General features: G+C 58.6%; 1 protein-coding gene across 2 annotated transcripts in view; it reads right to left on the bottom strand.

The window, feature by feature from the left end:
* Positions 1–320: 320 nt before the first annotated feature.
* Positions 321–12725, bottom strand: part of FBXO31 (F-box protein 31) — a 44614-nt gene continuing 32209 nt past the window's right edge. For both annotated transcript variants that reach the window (XM_047788787.1, XM_047788788.1), the window contains 4 exons: positions 6897–7006; positions 6023–6176; positions 4266–4651; positions 321–2334 (listed from right to left, as the gene is read on the bottom strand). In XM_047788787.1, coding sequence (XP_047644743.1) covers positions 2112–2334; positions 4266–4651; positions 6023–6176; positions 6897–7006 — 873 coding nt within the window. In that variant the 3' untranslated portion in view covers positions 321–2111. The remainder of the gene's footprint in view (positions 2335–4265; positions 4652–6022; positions 6177–6896; positions 7007–12725) is intronic.

Genomic DNA, 12725 nt, shown 5'->3' with positions numbered 1-12725 from the left:
GCTGCTGCTGGGTTTGTGCACACAACTGCCACTGTCTCTGCGCCTTGTACTGAACCGAAAGCCAAGAGCCGGCCGAGCAGAGGTCAGAGAGGCCTCCGCACAGCCAGCTGTGCAGATGACAAGGCCCTGCCATTTCATGCTGCCACCCTGCATGGCGTCACCCAGGCCGATGCCACCTGGACAACCCCACCCACAGGCCCTGGGGCCCCACCTGACATCAGGCACAGAGGGCGACGTGAATGCAGTCAACAGCCCGGGGTCATTTTAGTCACTGTTAGTGGGAACCGCGTGTGGGCCAGACACTAGAGGCAGAACCGCAATTAGATTTCAGACCAGGTTTTAATCAGAAGTGCTCATCTTCAGTCCAGCGCTGGGGGGCCCCACCGGGAGCGGCCCCTTGGCTCTGGGTAACACGCATTTTCCTGACTTTACTTAAACAACGGTGGAACCTAGGGAGGAACAGCCTAGCGCCCAGCTGTCCTCTGTGTTCATTGTCCTCAAGGCTTTGCGGCCCGCTGTCACTGTCAGGGACGGCCACGCTTGGCACTAGAGAAGAACAGCCACGCTGTGAGAGGGAGGAGGGTAACAAGCATTCAGGCTCAGTCCTGTGAGAGATGCAAGAACTGGGACCAGGTCCCCATCTGACTGAGGTCCTGCTGGAAGGATCCGGGAGGTGAGCCTTGGCGCCCAGGACGAGACTCGCTGACAGTGCTGGGCGGGGCGGCTGCCCAAAGCAGACCCACAGGGCCTCCTGGGTGGCCCAGTGTGCCATTTCGAGGCCATGCCCAAAGCCTGTTGCTTCTGTGATTCTGGGCAGCAAAGGCAGCCAAAGTCACCAAATGTACCGAAGCGAGGGCAAGGGGAGCGCGTTATTTCAGAAAAGGGCCAGCCAGGGGGAGGTCTCCCAGGAGACACAGGACACACTTCATGGGGCACCTCACTCGGTCTCTACGTGAAGGCACCACAAAGCTGTCCCCCTGACAAGGACGAGGAACCGGGGGGACCGAGTCGGCCCACCCCAAGAAGCCACACGCCCTGGCAGGCAGGTGCAGTGACAGTTCTGCAGGCCAGAGAGCAGAAGGGAACTCCAGCGGGTCTGTGCACATGCCCCTGGGGCTCCATTCTTCAAGAGGCACCAAGACCAGACCGCAGAGGGCTCCCCAAACACAGGTGCCAACGCCACAGAGCACAACGCCGCGGAAGGGTCAGCACCCAGGCCTCCACGCCGGAGGCCTGCAGAGCCTGGTCTCTGAAGCGAGGCTCTGTGCGCACAGGTGATGCTTCCACAGCTTCCCCTGCCCCACAGAGGGGCGTCCAACTCGCCTGCACAACCCCTCCCATGCTTCGCCCCTTCCAAGAGGGGCGCCTGCATAAACCACGCAGGTCACCTCAGACGGGGACGTCCCGGTTCTGAGACCAGTGGCTGCAGCTGGGGTCTCGGCCAGTGAGGGCAGGGGCGCGCACCAAGAGAAGGCCTGTCTGGAGGCTGCAGCCGAGGTCTGGGCTCTAAAGCCTGAGAGAGCCCGGGGAGGCACACAGCGCCACGGGGACCGGGGTCCCTGGGGCTCGCAGGGCCTCCGAGATGCTCAAAGGCTTGAAGTGGTGTTCTCTAGTGACCTGTGTCACTGGCCCCATTTCACTGATTTGGAGACTGAGATCTGGGTGAAATGCCTTTGTCAAAAATCCAAGTGAGTAGGGAGAGACGTGGGCCCCGCCGGAGCTCCTATTCCACACAACTGCCACCTGCCCAGGCCCTGCGGCTCGCTCCCTGGGGGCGGGGAGCCGGCGCACCTCACACACCACCACGGCCATCAGCCGGAGCCCCCCGGAGGAGCATTCTGTCTCCTCTAGAGACGGCCGGTCTTTCCGCGCCCCGCAGACCGTCTTCTAAGTCAGTTTTGTTCTGGTTCTTTTGTTTTTATAAGACATGCTCAGCTCTCCAGGGCTACTGACAACGTGCAGGCGTGCGGCACGCTCTACGGAAGCGTCTGGGGCGGCTGCCCCGAGGCTCCGGCAAGGAGGCGGGGGCTCGGGTCGGAGGCCTTCTCCGGAGCGCATGCTGCTGCCCTCCCGGCCGCGGGGCCACGGCGCCCGACGCGGGAGGCGGGCCGTCAGGAGGTGAGGGACTGAATGTTCTTGAGCATCTCCTCGAAGGCCTGCGGGGACGGGGCGTCCGCATTCCGGAAGGCGGCCTGGACCCTGCTGTAGAGGCTGAAGGACTTCAGCTCCAGCCAGATGAACCCAAAACGATCCTCGTCGAAGAGGATGAAGACTCCGGGGGTGCGCTCGGGGCTGGTGAAGCCGTGGCCGGCGATGAGCCCTGTGCCGTAGAAACTGAACAGAGACAGGAGGGAAAGGGCGGGGAGAGGGGTGAGCGGGCCACGAAGGTGCACGGCACCGGGGCCGTGCCAAGCGCGCCACTTCCACCATCGGCCAGCAGGAAGCTGAGGTGCAGCCGAGCTGCCGGGCAGGGCCCTGCGGGGCTCCCAGCCCCGCGGCGCTGAGCACCTGCACAGAGGACGGGGCTCTGGGCCTTCAGGGAGGCAGGCAGGCCTGCCGGCCCCACCCTGCCAACTCCCCCAACTAAAGGATGGGGGTCCCAGGCCAGCCCACTTCATGTCTCTGTCCCGGAGCCCACGTCTCCACGATGCAGGCCCGAGTAAGGGAAATCTCAGTCCTGGGAGGTCACGTCCACGTGTGAACAACGCAGTGGCATCGATAAGGATTCATCAGCATGCAACTCACATGAACGCAGAGGGCAGAACTTGCGAACACCCATCACAGCCAAATTTTGAGACTCAGACTGAAATACGTGTAAGTCTTCTTGCAAAGAACTCAGTATTTCTGACAGATGACAAGGAGTTAGGGGCCAGCGCAAACCTCCCAGTGGGTGGAATGGCGCACAAGACTCTACCTCGACCCCCTCACTGAGGCTCTGCCAGGCGGTGGGATGGGGACAGCAGCCCCGTCACGAGGCCCACGGCATGGAGGGTTTCTGAGGGGGCAGCCCCACAGCCCACAGGGCCAAGTAAGGCCCACTGAGCTGAGACACACGGACGTGCAGCATAGTGCCTTGGCCAGGCCCAAGACTGTGCCAGCCCTCTTGGTGGAGCCCACATTCAGCCCAGCGTGCAGGGCCGTCCTGTGGCTCCACAGGGCCTGGGCGGAACTTCCAGCCCAGGGCGCTGGTGCGCTGCCGAGGGCTCTCGGCGGGCCACGCGATGCTGCAAGTCATCAAGTTCCCAGGGACAGCTGAGCCCCTTGCTTTACAGCCTTTCAAAAACATCCCCAGGAGAAGTCATGCTGGAACACCACAGGAACGTCTCCCTCTGGAAACGCAAATGCCGCCTTCTCTGCCCTAACTCTACCACCATGGAGGGAATGGTGTGCACCCACCCACACGTGAAGACCCGACGAGACCCCCATAGGCACACGAGGCAGCCGCGGGCCCAGAGGAAGTTAATGAAATAACCCTGGAGCGTAGGGGCTGTGGCATGGACCCCCTCCTTCATCTCCAGGGACCGCTGGATGGCCCAAAGGCCAGCCAGGGTGCAGGTCCCGTTGTGGCACAGTGGTTAACGAATCTGACTAGGAACCATGAGGCTGCAGGTTCGATCCGTGGCCTTGCTCAGTGGGTGAAGGATCTGGCATTGCCATGAGCTGTGGTGTAGGTTGCAGGCACGGCTCGGATCCTGTGTTGCTGTGGCTCTGGCGTAGGCCGGCGGCTATGGCTCCATATGCCACAGGAGCGGCCCAAGAAATGGCAAAAAGACCAGACAGGGTGGAGCTGGCAGCCTGGGGCAGGCTTTGGCCTAGCCCGGGAGCCATAGCCTCCGTGGGGAAGCCACGTGAGCCGCAGAGAAACCATCGCCAGAAATGAGGGGACGGCTGGAGGACAGGACAGGCCCTCCCTGTGAGGCCGACCGGGCTGCTCCGAGCAGGCTTTCCAGGTGAGGTGCAGGGAGCGCCCCCCACGGCCTGCTCTCTGCGCTGCCCAACGTCTCACCTGTCTGCCTTTCACCTTAGTGGCTGTGCGGCAAGAGGCGCTGGGGAGGAGGCCCCCTGCACAGCAGCTCTATGGCCCCCAGCTGAAGCCACGCGATGGATGAGAGGACAGACGCTGCAGAGCAGTCCAGGGAGCAGTGCCAGCTGCTCAGGCCCAAGCAGGGACCTAGACCAAGTGGGCAGAGCTTTCCCACCCAGGCCACCCCCGTGCTGGTCAGGCAGCACCCCCAGAAGCCTGTTTGCCCACCCCGCGTCCTTACCACATCCTGCAGGTCCGGGGATAGTCCTCGTTCCTCGAGCTCACGCCCGCCGGCAGCACAAAGGGCTGCCCCTGCCCCGAATGGGCCAGCTGCTCGGCCTCGGCTGCAGCCCCTCCGTCCCCAGGCTCCCCGCCCAGCTTAGCGGGTGGTTCCTTGCAGGGCGGGGCAGGGCCCAGCTGGGGCTCTCGGGGGCTCTGCTGGCCACGGCCCTCCGCATCCTCGGGCCCATCTTCCTGCTGCTCCTCCTGGCGCACCTGCTCACGCACCTCCAGGACGATGCGGGAGAGCTCGCCGAAGTCGCGGAGGCTCTCGACGTCGGGCAGCTGGATGCGGTGCCTGAGGTCAATCTCCACTGTCTGCTGCCCGGCAGGGATGTTGGGGTCTCCCTGCAGAGGGGCGGGCAGCAGTCAGCAAGCTCCGAGACCAGCAGGACATGCACGGCACGGCTTCCAGCCCCAGTCCCACCTCTGGCCGAGGGTGCTCACTCCACCCTTATTAAGTCAGAATATCCTAGGAGCCCTTAAAAACAGCGCCCAGATCAGGCAGCCTTTTGCGAAAAGCTTCTGAGGACAGAAACGACAGCACCCCCGAGTGACCTTGGGAGGCCCAAGGGCACACCTGCACCCAAAGACCTCAGGTGGGAGCCAGCCCATGTGACAACTAAAGAGACTGGGCTCAGGGAGGTCTGTGGACGCGCCCAGGTCAGGTGAGGGGCAGGCCTGAAGAGCTTCCGCACAAACCCAGGAGAACATCCAGGCCCAGTGGTTGCAAACGGCCAAGGAGCTGCAGGAGAGCCCACCGTGCAGGGAGCCGCCTGGGCACTGGCCCTCGGCCTCAGGGCTCTTCCCCAGAAGGGAGCCTGGCTGAGGGTGTGCGAGCCCTGCCCTGGGAGAACCAGGGAAGGTCTGCTCTCCAGGGTGCTCTGTGCCTCTGCAGAAGCTCACCCAGCACCTGCACAATGACAGCCGAGCAGGTGAACAGCAGCCCCTGGACCAGAAGACAAAGGACCTACCATCCAGGCCCCCCCTCAACTCAGCAACCCTCCCGGTGCTTTCCTGAGCTGCTGAGGCCACAACCAGCTACAGGAGCCCAAGTGCAAACACAGAGGGTCCCCAACGTGGCCACATCTCTGGGTCACCTGGGGACCTCCCAGGACCCCTCACCCAGCCTGTCCTCATCAAATCAGAATCTCTGCAGCGAGGCCTGGGCATCAGCAGCATTTTCTCCACCCTCCTAGGAATGCAGCGTGCACCTAGGGCTGAGGGCTGTGTGCTAAGACTCCCCTGAAAACATTCCAGGGAGTTCCTGGCATGGCTCAGTGGTTTACAAATCCGACTGGCATCCATGAGGATGCAGGTTCGATCCCTGGCCTCTCTCAGTGGCTTAAGGATCTGGCGTTGCCATGAGCTGTGGTGTAGGTTGCAGACATGGCTCAGATCTGACGTTGCTGTGGCTGTGTCGTAGGCCGGCAGCTACAGCTCTGATTCAACTCCTAGCCTGGGAACCTCCATGTGCCATGGGTGCAGCCCTAAAAAGACAAAGGCAAAAAAAAAAATGCTCCAAACCCCCCGGGGATCTTGGGGAAGCATGTCCTCAGCCAGCATGTCAGGGGGAGCCTGAGATCCCATGTTCGCAGGCAGCTGCCCAGTCTGGCGCCCCCTCTGAGTAGCCGGGGTGCAGTCTGGGTCACACTATGCCCTGCCAGTCTAATTGGGTCCACAAAGCGCTGGGCGCACCAGGGCAGCCCCTGGGCTCACCGTGATCTTCGTGCCCCTGGCGCGCTGCCCGTGGAAGCTGAGCATGACGATCTCCAGGCCGTGGCTGCCGTAGGTGCCCTTGAAGAGGCCGGGCCTGATGAGGTCGTCCGGATGGCTGGGCGGGAGGTAGATGCGGCGGTAGGTCAGGCAGTTGCTGCAGGGGAAGCGGGCCGGGTGAGGGCTCAGAGCACGGCTGCTGCGGGTGGGGCAGAGGTACAGCGTGCACACCCCCACCCTCCCCACACTGAGGAGGGCGGGCAGGGCAGAGCAGCCCAGGGCAGGCAGGGTTAGAGCCCCACCGAGCCAGTGGAGAGCAGGGGGCCCCCACGTTTCTGAGCCACATTCGCCGCCCCCCCCGCCACTTATGCACGGAGAGCTCTCCATCACCCTGGGACAGGGACCTCTGAGATTGCAAAGGGGCCCAACAGCAGCCACGGGACAGGGCAGGGGGGCAAAGGCCATGGCAGTGGGGAGGCTGAGGCCTTCCTGGTGGACATGAGGAAGCAACTATGAGGCTCAAACACACGGGCCAGGTCTGTGGGAGTGCCTGGCTGGTAGGTGATTAGGGTCAAACCGACAGAAAACAGGCACCAAGGTGGGCCTGACTGAGGGGCTGTGCTCACAGTACTCAGAGGGGGACTGTGCTCACAGTACCCAGAGAGGGGAACTCTACACCAAGTACCCAGAGAGAGAGAGACTGTATTCACAAAACCCAGAGAGGGGGCACTATACACAGTACGCAGAGATGAGGGGACTAAGCTCATAGTACCCAGAGTGAGGGGGACTGTGCACATAATACCCACTGAGAGAGACCAGGCTCCCAGTACTTGAGAGAGGGGTCATGCTCACACACTGATGGAGGGGCTGTGCTTACTCATACTGACTGGTGTAGATGAACTTCATCAGAATGAGCTCCTGCATGTGCTCGTGGAAAATGTCCTCCAGCGTCCGCCCCCATTCTTCCCTCAGCCACGTGCGGAATTCCTTCCAAGAGAACAGAGGTCACGAAAAGTGCCACAAAACAAGGACACTGATAGGCTGCCTGCTGTGATGCAGGGTGGACTGGGTGAAGACAGAGGCCAGGCAGGAGCATCTGGTCGCCCAGCACCCGGCCTCCCCTCTTGTGAGGCGTGGTGCCATGAAGGTGAGGGGCTCCCGTCCCCGCTTCCCCAGCCTTCAGTGGGACGAAGCCCAGGGACCCTGGGGGTCCTTCGGAGAGCCTGGTTCTCAGCCCTTTTGGGGGAGCAGCCACAGCAGACTCCTGTGGCAGCTGACTCAGCAGAAGTGCTTTCTGCAGCCGCTGACGAGGACCAGGGGAGGCGCAGGTGGGGTGGAGAGTGTGGGTGGATGTTTCTTTTCAAAGTATGTCGTCATAGGTATGTTCAGTAAGTCTATTTGTAAAAGGAAGATTTTATAAACACCGCATCTCACAAATCCCAGTGATTCACTATGGAATCAAATAATGCAAAGGATATCTAGAGCTTAATAGTTTCATTCTGTACATTTAACATAACTAATGCATAGCTCTGGAGTTGCTAATTCAATATAGTGCTTCTAATGAATATCCAGAATTAGCTCTACAAACAGAAGCAAAAGCAATTTACAAAAAAAAGACCTACAATCTGCCAACCACCTTAACGTGCTACTGCCCAAACCAGCAAAGAACAGAAAGGACAAGTGACTGAAAGAAATAACTGTTAGAACTAAAGGTCACTATATCAAAATCGACGAAAATACTACGTAAGAGCAGCACAAAACTGGAAAATGAAAGTTTTAAAATCCTATTTACAACCACTTCCAAAAACACAGTCCTTAGGAATAATTACAAAACACCTGTGATATCTGTACTCCCAAAACCACAAGATGCTGCTAAAAGGGAATGAAGAGAAGTTCCTGTTGTGGCTCAGTGGTTAACGAATCCGACTGGGAACCATGGGGTTGCGGGTTCAATCCCTCGCCTCACTCAGTGCGTTAAGGATCCAGCATTGCCATGAACTGCAGGTGGCTCTGATCCCCCGTTGCTGTGGCTGTGGTGTAGGCCGGTGGCTACAGCTCCGATTCGACCCCTATCCTGGGAACCTCCATATGCCGCGGGAAGCGGCCCTAGAAAAAGCAAAAAAAAACAAAACAACAACAACCAAAAAAACCATTAAAGGGAGTGAAGAGGCCTCCAGAGCAGAGGCCGCTCTGGCCAGGAAGACTGTACTAGGTCAGCAATGTCTCCAAAACTGACCTGCATACCCAGCACCAGGCCAGCTGTAATCCCACCAGGCTTTCCTCAAAACCAACGAGCTGATCCTGAAATCCTTCAAAAGAAGAAACTGGAGGACGCGCAGGAGCTTGCCTTACGACTCGCCACAAAGCGACGGACACCTGGACGGTGGCTGAGCATGAGGACAGAACCACGGGGAGAGCCTGGAAACACCCACGTTTGTCTCAGGAGCGGACGTGACCGGACATCCAAGCCATCCAGCGGGGAAGGGAAAGTTGCTTCCACAAATGGTGCTTGAACAACTGGACAGAGGGGGCGCACAAGCCCCCAACCCCACCTCACACCACACACAAGAACAACTCCAGACCCAAATGTAACGTGAAGCTACCGAACTTCTAAAAAGGAGAGAAGAGTTCCTGCTGGGGCACAGTGGGTTAGGTATCCAACTTCAGCAGTTCAGGTGGCTCCAGAGACTCAGGTTCGATCCCTGGCCTGGTGCAATGGGTGTCACCACAGCTGCAGTGTAGGTCACAGCTGTGGCTCAGATTCAATCCCTGGTGTAGGAACGGCCAACTGTCACAGGTGTGGCCATTGAAAAAAAAAAAAAGTGAATAAAATAGACATTCTCTTTGCAACTTGGGGGTAAGCAAAGTTTATTTTAAGACACAGAAAGCAATAACCATAAAAGAAAAAACTTGACAAATGAGCATCAAAATCAAAACCTGCCACATGAATGGCTGAACTCATGGAGAAAGGGCCTTAAAAAAAAAAAAAAAACAACAACAACCAAAGAAAGAAATAACCTAATCATGGCAGTAAGTGAATGCAGTGAGCAAGAATTTCAGTGTTGCCACAGTGAGTAATCAGACTTGAGCTGAACACCACCAAGACGGCTTGCGAGAAGTCATCTCATATTCACTTTGCCAGGGAAGGCCAGTCGTCAGGAATACCAATCAGACCCAATTCCTCACAGCACATCTCTGAAATACGCTCACTACTGAAATTATCTTATCAGACACGGAGCCACGAGGAGAAACCCAGGGGCCTGGAACATCATCGGACAAGAGGAAGTGCACTGCTTATCCAAGGCTTGCTCACCGCCGGCACCGTGGCCTAGGAGCTGGGAGCTGGCACCTTCCCGTCCTGCGGAGCCGTGGGGCTTGGAAAAGTCAAGAAACCTTTCCAGGGCCACCCAGCCAGCAAGTGGCCCAAGCAAAGCTCACCGAAGGCCATGGGCTTGCCCGCCTCATCTCCACCAGGGCCAAGGCCAGGGCCGACAGGGGCACAGCGAGGCAGGGGGCTCACGTGCCCCGGTGGGCCGCAAATGGGGATCAGCACACTGACGGCACGCAGAAGGAATCTGGAATATCTTCAGGGCCTTTTCCCCAAATCTATTTCTGCAGGATCCAAACCCACAGGCCGTTTCTGCAGAGTTCAGGCAGCGTGGTCACAGGAACGATGATGGCGTCTCTCGTGGGCAGCTCCTAGGCCTGGTGCTAAAGCACTCCAACGCAGTGTCCACTCGAGCCTCCACAGTCGCTCGGGGCCACAGGTGATCTCATGGCCCGATTTAGAGACTAGGACTGAGACCCCCCCAGAGGCTAAGCCCCTCACACACGTGGTCAGGGGGCAACAGGAGGAACTCCAACATCTGAGCACCAACCCCGGGTCCAACCGCAAGGGCACAGTCACGCACATAGTGCCACAGCGGCACGGGGCCACTGCACAGCAGCGAGGTGACGGACGCAATGCTGCGTTAAAAATAAAGTCTTTAAGGAACTCTAAGGAGACCGGGAAGTGTTTCTGGAATAACAGTTAAGCTTAAAAAAAAGAAAAAGAAACACTATCCCCATCAGACAGTCAGACTGCAGCTACATCACAGAGGCCGAGGGACGCACAGGGACAGTGGAGAATGGACACGGGCCGCCCTGGAGCGGCTGCGTCAGCCCTCTCTGCCCCGCCGATTCTGAGGATTTTGCATCTGAAGGTGAAGACGTACAATGTCAGGAACGGGAGGAGAAAGTACATAAGACACAGGAAAGCAAAATAAAAGCAATTTGTGCGCCACAGAGGGGAGTGCAGTGCCCGAGTCCTTCCTCAAGGCCGGGCCAGGGCGCGGCTCAGCCCCGCCATCACCCACGGGACACCGGGCAGCGTCTGCTGAGGTCAGGGGCCACCAGGGCCTGTGCTGCCCTCAAGGACCCAGGCGATGAGGCCGCAGTTTGAGGAGCACCCAGTAGGGACCCAGAAGGAGCAAGCAGGACGCTCTCGCCCTGAGCACCAGATCCCACGACAGGACAGTCTGGCCTTGGCCTTGGAAGGTGCACAGAGCTGGCAGGAACCCCAGAATTAGAGTCTGGGAGAGGGGGTGGGATGGGGACTCCAAGCCCTCCAGAGGTACAGCTGATGCAGAGCTGGCTTGGGGTGCTGATGAAAAGGACTGGGGTAGGGGTGTCCTGAGCAGGGCTCCAAAGGGATCAGAACTGGCACAGCCTCCAGGGGCTGGGGTGGCCGTTGGTCCCAGGGGCCAAGGATGGCCCTCTGCCTGGAGCCGGTTCACCTTCCTGCCCCTTAGGCCACCATCTTGGCCCAGAACGTTAAGTGACTGCCAACCATCATAGCACAGAGCAGCCCAGAAGCTAGGGCTCAGCCTCTCACCCCATCCTCAGAACAGTCAGGAAACACGGCAGGGCCCGCCTCTCGGCTCCTCCTCTCTCCCTGGAGCCTGAAGCCGCTCGGGGAAGGCGTTACAGGCTGACACAGGAATCCCCGAGAGAACTCCCCACTCTGAGGGGAGGGGGAGAGGGAGAGACAGAGAGAGAGAGGAGCCAGGAGACCCCCGGCAGCAGAGACGGAGGGAGTGATGGTGGGCCAGATGGCAGGCTCCCTGCCCCCGGGGCTCTGGGATGGGGCCCTACAATGCAGCATCTCCCCACCCCGCCCAGCGGGAGTCCCAAGCCCACCAGCAATTTTCATTCCAAGGCCTGGACAGAAAGAAAGGCTCCCCAGGTCTAGGAGCCAGCGGAAGACCGCTACTAAAACCCAACCAACAGAGCGCCCAACAGTAGGCCAAGCGCGTTCGTCCGTGCAGAGCTGCTAAATGAGACGCGACCCAGCGATACCCAGGAGCAGAGAGCCACTCCCACGATCGAATGAGGGCTGCTCCCCAGACCTCAAAATGGCCCACCATCAGCGCCCTGGTAGCATAAGCCGCTACCTCCTCGATGAGGAGGAAACTCGCCGGGTGGCTCCCACAGACGCTCGAAAAACTGGTAAACTCGACGTCTGCTCTCAGTTGCAACAAACAAACACACCTCTCTCAATAAAACAGCAGTACGCAGCTCCAGTCCTAACACACTAAGACCTGTCTTGACTCTGCCACCCTGCGGCCTCAGACTGGACGGGAACCACGCGCACCCCTGGACGAGGGTGCGGTCCACACACGAGGTTAATGAGGCGGGAACCGTCATTACCTGCAGATAAGCAGTATCATCCTGCACACCTCAAGGTAATCAACTCAAAGGCAGTTCTAAATAAAAAAGAGGAGTCCCTGGTGGCTCAGCAGGCTAAGGACATGGTCTTGCCACTGCTGTGGCTTGGGTCACTGCTGGGGTGCAGGTTCAATCCCTGGCCCGGAAACTTCCACATGCCACGGGTGTGGCCCAAAAGGAAAGGGGGGGGGAGGGAGGGAGGGAGTTCAGCAAGATAGGTGGGCACCAAATGAACACGCAAGAGGTTTGTTGACCGGTTTGTTTTTAGGGCTGTACCCACACACATGGAGGTTGCCAGGCTAGGGGCTGAATCGGAGATGTAGCCACTGGCCTACACACACACAGCAACAGCAAAGGCAGATCTGGGCCACATCTACGACCGACACCACAGGTCACGGCAATGCTGGATCCTTAACCCACTGAGCGAGGCCAAGGATCGAACCTTTGTCCTCACGGACACTAGTCAGATTTGTTTCCACTGAGCCATGACAGGAACTCCAACACGGAAGACTTTTTACATATAAAGTCACCAGGTGGAAGATACGCGAACCAAGGTCCATTTCCACCAGCAACAAAAGACCAAGTGCTTTACAACAAACGTGTGAGATCTACCAGGAGAAAACCGACTTCAAACGGCCGCGTGCGACAAGACGGCACTGCCAATCCCAGAGGACAACCAGACCCGCGGTACCAACACTGGGGTCACCAGGGAGCATGCTCCCTAAAGCCAGGGTGGGCTGGACCTCGCATGTTACAGAGCAAATCCACAGAACAAGCAATAACTGTGGAAAACACACACATACAAACACGAGCTCATCCATAAACAGAATTTCAAAAGAACTGTCAGCTGACATCAAAGTAAGATGCTGCCAAGGAAAAGACTTACACATCTGACTACATAGCAAACTTAAAAATAAAATCCTTAGGAGTTCCGGCTGTGGCTCAGTGGTTAACAAACCTGACTAGCATCCATGAGGATGCAGGTTCGATCCCTGGCCTC

This window comes from Phacochoerus africanus, chromosome 8 (assembly GCF_016906955.1).
Source record: "Phacochoerus africanus isolate WHEZ1 chromosome 8, ROS_Pafr_v1, whole genome shotgun sequence".
NCBI lineage: Eukaryota > Metazoa > Chordata > Mammalia > Artiodactyla > Suidae > Phacochoerus > Phacochoerus africanus.
The sequence above is the reverse complement of the archived record's forward strand: the minus strand, read 5'-3'. Positions and strand labels throughout refer to the sequence as shown.